The sequence below is a fragment of the Gobio gobio genome, assembly GCF_949357685.1.
Source record: "Gobio gobio genome assembly, chromosome: 19".
Taxonomy (NCBI): domain Eukaryota; kingdom Metazoa; phylum Chordata; class Actinopteri; order Cypriniformes; family Gobionidae; genus Gobio; species Gobio gobio.
Genome location: NC_137112.1, coordinates 44,788,332 through 44,796,859, shown reverse-complemented (window position 1 = coordinate 44,796,859; position 8,528 = coordinate 44,788,332). Strand labels below are relative to the sequence as shown.

At 39.3% G+C, this 8,528-nt stretch overlaps 1 protein-coding gene across 2 annotated transcripts in view; it reads left to right on the top strand.

Moving 5' to 3' along the window:
- Positions 1-289: 289 nt before the first annotated feature.
- The window catches only part of slc45a3 (solute carrier family 45 member 3), a 26,557-nt gene continuing 18,318 nt past the window's right edge, over positions 290-8,528 (top strand). The window contains exons 1-3 of one of the 2 annotated variants that reach the window (XM_079844880.1): positions 290-420; positions 722-808; positions 2,739-2,935. In XM_079844880.1, coding sequence (XP_079701006.1) covers positions 2,794-2,935 — 142 coding nt within the window. In that variant the 5' untranslated portion in view covers positions 290-420; positions 722-808; positions 2,739-2,793. The remainder of the gene's footprint in view (positions 421-721; positions 809-2,738; positions 2,936-8,528) is intronic. The other variant, XM_079844881.1, reaches the window with a different exon arrangement.

Below are 8,528 nucleotides of genomic sequence, written 5' to 3'. Positions count from 1 at the left end.
ATAGATAGATAGATAGATAGATAGATAGATAGATAGATAGATAGATAGATAGATAGATAGATAGATAGATAGATCTAGGTTCTCATCACATTTACTGTAAATAAAGCATTGACGGACATCAGTGTAAAACAGAGACACAGACGCACCTGCTGTGCTGTGCTTAAGTGGCTTTAATTCATGACCTGCTGCAAACCCCCCAAGAATGCAGAAGATCGAGTACAGCCTCTGTGATGTGGCTTCCCAGACGTGTGTGTTCTCACAGCTCATCCCGCCCACTTCCTGCTGCGCGCCTGGAACTGCTCCTCAAACTTCTCCTGATGTCACTGCACTTTGTACACGTTCACATGGGAATCAGTGAAGACACAACACGACACACAAGACGATGACACTTGAGTTTACACTTTCAGATGGAGATCAGACGTATGTATTTCAACTGTTGTTTTCTGTCTATGTCATTTATATCTTGTGTTTTTTTTTTTTATGGGGTATTTCATGAAGTGTAGCTGGTGATGCACCTGTGGTTGTAAATCTATAAAATCATAAAAAGGATCTGTCTTTAACTGGGTTTAAGTTATTGTTTTCAAATGTTATGTATGAGTGTGTAAATGTTAGTGTGTAATAGTTTCCTTTACAGACCATATACTTATTGTATAACTATTCAAAAATGTTAATTTGGTTAAAAAAAATGTTTATGTTGAAATGCTTGTTAATTTCATCCTAGAACAGGTGTATTCATACATGCACAATATCAATTTAAGAAACAAGGAATATTCCAGGACCTGAAGTTCCCTGTCAAAGCCAGCCTCGGGTAAGATGTGCCGCGCTTCAGTGCTTTTTCCTGTCGAAAGCCTTTTCATGGCTCAGTTATGATAAACTCTTATAACTTTTTACTCTTAGGTGAGGCAGGGTCCGATGCATGTGGTTGACAGCTAAATAAAAGAGTGTCACTCCTAACAGTTAAATGTGTTTGTCTCCTTCCTTCCCAACAAGATCTCACAGAACTGTGAAAAGAGGAAGTTGGCTGTGTTATGTCATGTCAATGAACAAGTATATTCACGAGAAGAACTAGAGAACTTAAGTGACCTCATAGTATTTATGTACTCATATTTTAAGATGAAGTCAGCTTTAAAATGTACACTATAGCGTTCAAAAGTTTTATTTAACAATTGTGCTGCTTAATACTTTTATGGAAACCATGATGATTTTTTTGTTCAGAATTCTTGGATGAATAGAAAGTTCAAAAGAACAGCATTTATATATATATATATATATATATATATATATATATATATATATATATATATATATATATATATATATATATATATATATATATATATATAGCATATATATATATATATATATATATATATATATATATATATATATATATATATATATATATATAGCCTATACACCAATCAGGCATAACATTATGACCTTATATTCCTAATATTGTGTTGGTCCCCCTTTTGCTGCCAAAACCTGTCGAGGCATGGACTCCACTAACCCTGAAGGTGTGCTGTGGTATCTGGCACCAAGATGTTAGCAGCAGATCCTTTAAGTCCTGTAAGTTGTGAGGTGGGGCCTCCATGGATCGGACTTGTTTGTTCAGCACATCCCACAGATGCTCGATTGGACTGAGATCTGGGGAATTTGGAGGCCTCAAACTCGTTGTTGTGCTCCTCAAAATCTGCGGCTGTACAGCCCCATACGCAACAAACATTTTTCCTGCTTCTAACACATCAACTTTGAGGACAAAATGTTCTCTTGCTGCCTTATATATCCCACCCACTAACAGGTGATGAAGAGATAATCAGTGTTATTCACTTTACCTGGTCATAATGTTATGCCTGATAGTTTTTTTATTTATTAACATATTAAGATTTCTGGGGAAATGTACATAATTGTCATGAAAGTAGTCACAATGTGGGAAAAAAGCCTCTTAATGGTCCTAAAAAAACATGCTTCATTTCCTTGTTCTTTTGTGAGATTCATCTATTAAGTGAAACAGGAGATTTACGGTTTTCTAAATGGACTAAACATAGACGTGCGTCATTCAAACAGTTGTAATTTACTTAAATGTGCACTTGAACAGGGAACTCAAATTTCTCCAAACCATAGAGAAATATTCCATGAGTCTGTTAAACTGGAAAGATCAGAGGAGAATAACCAACAAACCCGCTCTTACACTCTTTAGGAAACTGGAAGTCACAAGCAATGCTAAACTGAAACTGGCTAAGAAATTGCCTACACTGTGGAAACGATAGCCACGTATGGCATTTTTTGTTTATTGTTACCATTTAAAATGTTTAATTACCATCAAGATTATGTTATGTCCACAATCAACCATAAAGCTGCTCTGATAGATGTACATTATGTTCCTCACAACCTTCTTTAAGCTCACAGATCGTCGGTTATTATTTTATTGCACTGAACAAACACACTGTGTTGACTAAAGGGGTGTAATATTCTGTCACACATCCTGGTGTCAAAGCTCACAATTACATGACTGAAATTCTGATCTTTGTCAGCATTGATAGGAAGTTAAGGTTTGCATACGTTATTCAGTAAAGATGCAATAGGAATTCTTGAAACGGACACATCTAAACAGGAACTCATGATTCATCTGATTCTTCTGAATGCATGGTAGCTTTGTGAGAAGAATAGCATGACATTTAAGTCATAATGTTGGATATATGCCTCAATATATTTAACAGCTTCTTTCATCACTGCAGTGTTTAAAGCAAAGGAGGAAGAGAGAGAAGAAGTGAAAGAGTGGAGAATCTGGACATGCATGGCAGGATCTCACAGTTGTTCTTGATTAATGCATTAACATGTGGCCTGGAGGTATGTTTGGCTGCTGGGACCATCTACATCCCACCTATGCTGCTGGAGGCAGGGGTGGAGGAACGCTTCATGACCATGGTACTGGGTAAGTGACTCAAAAACAGCTCATTTTCAACTTTAACTAACGTTCTGGGAAGGTTCTATTAACATTCTCCCAGCAATGTTAAAGGAACACGGCAACTTTTTGGGACTTTAGCTTATTCGCCGTATCCCCCAGAGTTAGATAAGTCCATACATACCATTCTCATCTCCGTGCCATAACTCTGTCTGACGCACACACCGCTAGCCTAGCTTAGCACAAAGACTGGAGGTAAATGGCTCCAGCTAGCCTCCTGCTCATTAAGTGATAAAATAACGCCAACATTTTCCTATTTACATGTTGTGATGTGTAGAGTTACATCATGTACTAAGAAAAGGTGTGATTTTTCTTGACCGATATGGTTAGGAACTATACTCTCATTCCTGCGTAGTAATCAAGGAACTTTGTGCCGTACCATGAGTGCAGCGGCGTAATGATATTACACAGCACCTGAAAATAGTCCCCAGTATGCTCTCTGTGCAAGCAGGTTGGTTATGTTGACGTAAGTTAGCCTATTTTCAGGTGCTGCGTAATATCATTGCGCCGCTGCACCCATAGTATGGCAGCAAAGTTCCTTGATTACTAAGCAGGAATGAGAGCAACTTTTCATTTTCCGTCTGTCTTAGTGCACGATGAAACTCTACACATCACAACATGTAAATAGGAAAATGTTGGCGTTATTTTGTCACTTATTGAGCAGGAGGCTAGCTGGAGCCATTTACCTCCAGTCTTTGTGCTAAGCTAGGCTAGCGGTGTGTGCGTCAGACAGAGTTATGGCACGGAGATGAGAATGGTATGTATGGTCTTATCTAACTCTGGGGGATACGGCGAATAAGCTAAAGTCCCAAAAAGTCGGCGTGTTCCTTTAATAGAGCATTCAGTTATCTGGTCTTTAAAGGTACACAATGTAACACAATTTTAACAATGAGTCACTTCATCATCAATCCTTCTTCAAATACATGTGTATGTCATATTATAAGCATTTATATGTTAGACCGGGCGGGATGATTTTCGCCGGAAATCCTGCACATGCGTGACTCGCCCGTGCGTGTCTTGTAATATCCGTAAATAGTTTCAGGTACTTTGATTGTACATTTGTGTGTTTGTTGTGCGTGTCACAAGCAAGAAAGGTTGGCATGGAGCAGCTAAATCGGTAACACTTTATTTTGATGGTCCCTTTTGTACATTGTGTTGAATAAGTAACTTTGCAACTACATGTCAACTAACTCTCATTAGAGTATTAGGGTGCGTTCACACTTGTCATGTTTGGTTAGATTAAAACGAACCGTGGTGCGATTGCTCGGTTAGTGCGGTTCATTTGAACATATGTGAACGCTGCCATCCGAACCCTGGTGCGCACCAAACAAGCGGACCGAGACCGCTGAAAAGATGTTTCTCGCATCAACTCTGGTGCGGTTTGATTGATATATGAACGCAGAGCCGGCGGCAGAAACAAATCAATGGACGGGCATTTAATATTCTTGGGGGGGCCTAATTATGACATCCAATAAATTTTTCTATAGGACAACAACCAACTATTGCTACAACAGTTTCACGGCGATTTCAATATCCTAACTACAATTAGCCTATTGCCCACTCATATTTCGGTTACTGAAGATATCATGTTACAGTTAGAGCCTTGGTCTGCATTGTTCCGTGAACACAGCATGCTATAAGCCAACAGCCTAATAGTCACAAATCTCAAGTTAAGTATTAAATCAACCATGCATAATCAACTACGACAAACTCACACACATATAGCATATCAGTAGCTGCGTTTCCATTACAGATTTGCGCAGCTGTTTTGCGCTATTATCTAAATATCGATAAAAAACTATTTCGAAATATTTTCAATTCGCAATTTCAATTTGCGCAATTTGAAGGGTAATGTAAACACGGCTAGTGTCAAATGCATAATTTACACCACAGCTGGTGCAACTTAAGAAGAGTAATAAAACCAACTGCCCTACTCATACAGCTGAAGTCGACGTTTTTGGGAGTGGAATCTCATTTAAAAAAAAACATAGCTTGGATCATGACTGGTGCTGCTAGCCGAGGCTCCACCACCTTCTGTCGTTGTCGCAGGTGTTTCAGGCGCCACAGGTGTCAGTTTCTTCCCTCCAGAAGCTGACGATTTGAAAAAGCTTCGTATATCCATATTTTAATATTTTCACTTTCACGATTAATTTAAATTTAACCTGGCTAGCTAGCTTAGGCAAAACCGAGCACACGTCACTTCGCTATAACTTTACCGAGATGCTGCCGTTAGAGCGGGTCAGCGGGAAACCCCTTTTTTGTAAACAATCAGTCAAACTTCGCGGGTGTTTTTTTAAATAAGATTATGAGTCAAATATTACACTTAAATACACACATCAATAAATATATAAATACTACACGTAAATTATTATTATTTTTAAAATAATTTTTAAATGTAAATTTGATGGAGGGGGGGCACAGGAGCTCTGTGGGCGGGCCCGGCCCCCTAAGGCCCGCCCATAGCGCCGGGAGTGTATGAACGCAACACAGACCAAAGACATGTAAACTAACCAAAAACAGAACGTGATGTCACAAGATGCGACGCTACAAGTCAGCTGATTTGACGACGCGGAAAGATCGGTGTATCCAAAATGAGTAGAGGGCAAACGTGGAGCAACGAGGAGGTAAAGTGCCTCATCAATATATGCCGATCTGCGTTTCTGCACACACCGGAGGAAATCCTGCTGCTGTTTTGAATGCTTTGAACATTTTATGAGCTCTTCGTGAGTTCTCAGCTGGTAAAAATAAAACCATATGTACACGCATAAAATGATCACGTTTAATCCAGCACACAGCATTGTTTTGAATGTTAGGTAAAAGCAGCTCCGTCGTGAAATATACGTCATAAAAGCCGACCAATCAGGTTTTGACCGTATCCCTATCCCTATGCCTTTGGTTTGGTAACTTTAGGTTTGCTGTTAAAAATGCCAGTGTGAACGCTAAGCAGACAAGGACTATATGTTTTGTTTTTGTTTTTTGGTCCGGACCAAACGAACCGAACTACAAGTGTGAACGCACCCTTCGTAGACTTTCTGCTTAGATTGGTGCAGGTATGACGTCACTTTGTAGGCCAACCGGCAGTTAGCATCGCACTGGTTCCCTCGACCAAAACCCAATAGGATTTTCCCATAGGCTTTTGGATTATCGCAAAAAACAAGCTCTGTGATCAACACAAGTTTATGATACTTCCACGTTTTGTCCATCAAGATAATTATCACAGATGAACACAACTTTTATACATTTTGAAGCCTAAATACAATCGCCAAAGTAAAAAGCTAAAGGTAGGCTATACACGGACTACACCACAGTCCTGCGATTTCAACGCCACCTTCACTAAGCCTCCAACAACTCTTCCAGTTCTTAACTAAAAACATAGTTAGACTAGTTTATAAGAGCACAATTATGAGCATAATGAGGCTGTAAAAGCGGACAGAGTTTACCTGTTCAACGTGATGACGGTGAATCTCCTTGAGAGCCACTGCTGTCCCATTTAGCCACTTGTTAGCAACCGCCTTTTCCAAGATACGTAACAGCTTCAAAAACTCACGAGTGGGGTAATGCTGATGAATTTAACGTCGTAGAATAAAACATGAAAGTGTTTTGAGCTTGTGTTCACCACATACCTTACTTCAGCCAATTAACCAAAATCCCATTCAAAAAACCTGAGGGAACCGCAAGAGCTAAAATGCTAAAGACATTAAACTGACTATAAGTAATGTTCCGGCAAAAAAAATTAACTCAATTGCATTACTGCACTCTAAAAAATGCTGAAAATGGACAAACCCAGCGATTGAGTTGTATAAGCAAACATTTAATCCAATCGCTGGGTTAAAACAACCCATTCACTGGGTTAAAACAACCCAATTGCTGGGTTTGTCCATTTTCAACCCAGCTTGGGTTGTTTTTAACCCAGCATTTTTTAGAGTGTGAATAAGAGACAAACCTTAGCCAATTGTCTTTATAAAGATGTATTTTCTTGCAAGAAAAGAGTCACAGTCATACAGACATCCTGAATGTCTGCAGAGTGCTAACTGGTAGTCACAACATCTTCTGCTTACTTTATAGTTTTCTCGAACTCAAGGTCTTCGTTGTTCTCCTCCTGTAACTTTCCACACATGACAAAAGTTTCACGCTCAGCACACAAATAACATCAATTTGTCTTTTGGTGTTACCCCCAGGCCCTCTGAATTAGATCTGCTGACCCCAGGGTCAGAAAAATCCTCAAGTTTGTCCGGTGACCCCTATGATCACATGCTAGTCACTGGGTCTGCTAGAGTTAAGAAAAGTGTCTTTGTGGCAGAATTTTAACTCCTAAAGAGGAACTGTAAATTAACTCAAACATACATAATGATTCTTGTGTGAATATATGTAAATCAATAAACTTCTCATGAATAATTATTAATCTCCTTCGTTGATTACATTTTTCCGTCACAGTAACTTTGCAAGTGCATGTCAACCAAGCGGCAACCTCCTCCAGTTTCTCTTGAACCCAATATGGAAGTGACTTAAACTGCAGATTAATCGACTGGCCACTAGGGACAGATTCCAGAAGGGAGCAGAATCTCATTGAGCCCCATGTTAAAATGGCCAACTTTACAGCAGAAAAAAACATGTTTACAGCCTGGGATAAATTATGGTTTTGATCTATACAGCTAATTTTGCCCTTCATGACAACTGTTGTGAGGGGGCACATTTTTTACGCCCCCTACACCCTCAAATAGGGCATTATTTGAGGGGACAGCCATTTGTAGTGGTGTCCGAAACCTAGTGGGAGTGTTACTGAGTGCACTCATTCAATCCCACAATGCACCGCAATAACGAGTGTACAGCCGATGTACACTCAACGGCTGTCCCAATTCACTCACTCGTTTTCATTCACTCCTTCAAGTGAACTGTATTAGTGGACACTGCATACTTATGAATAATTATTCATAATTTATTCAAGCATCCAGAATTATAGCCACGTTAATAACGTTTGTAAGAAACCAAACCATTTGTAAATCCGTCAAGATTTCAGTGAGATAAGAGTATTTGTGTTCGTGCAGATCAGTCACCTTACATCAGGTACTACAGAGCCCGCCAGAAAGCTTGCCTGTGACAAGATGGCCGCCGGTGGTGACGTTAGAGACTCCGCCTTAAGACATCTAGCCTTTATTATATCTATGCGTTGCACACCGTTTCCAGGAAACGTGACGTTAAACCGGAAAGCGTAGCAAAACATTGCGCACCGGTTTGAGCTTTGAACATGCCCCTGAACTAAACTGAACATTCATGTGACAGTGAGTCAATGCATCGTCACTTCTACCTCAGGGGGTTAAACATTTTAGTGTCACGGTCAGTCATTTTAAACATTCAAATGTAAAGACAAGCCTACTTTAATGTGTACAAACCATGGTACTAACATAATTGTAATACGTGAGAAAAATACAAGCGTGATAACGTTTACTCAATATTTAACCGTTTACTTAAATATTTAATATTTAATAAAAAATTTTGAAGGCAGATTAATGCCCTCTTTTGGAATTATTTAAGAAATCATGCAACCATGTGTGTAACCACTAGA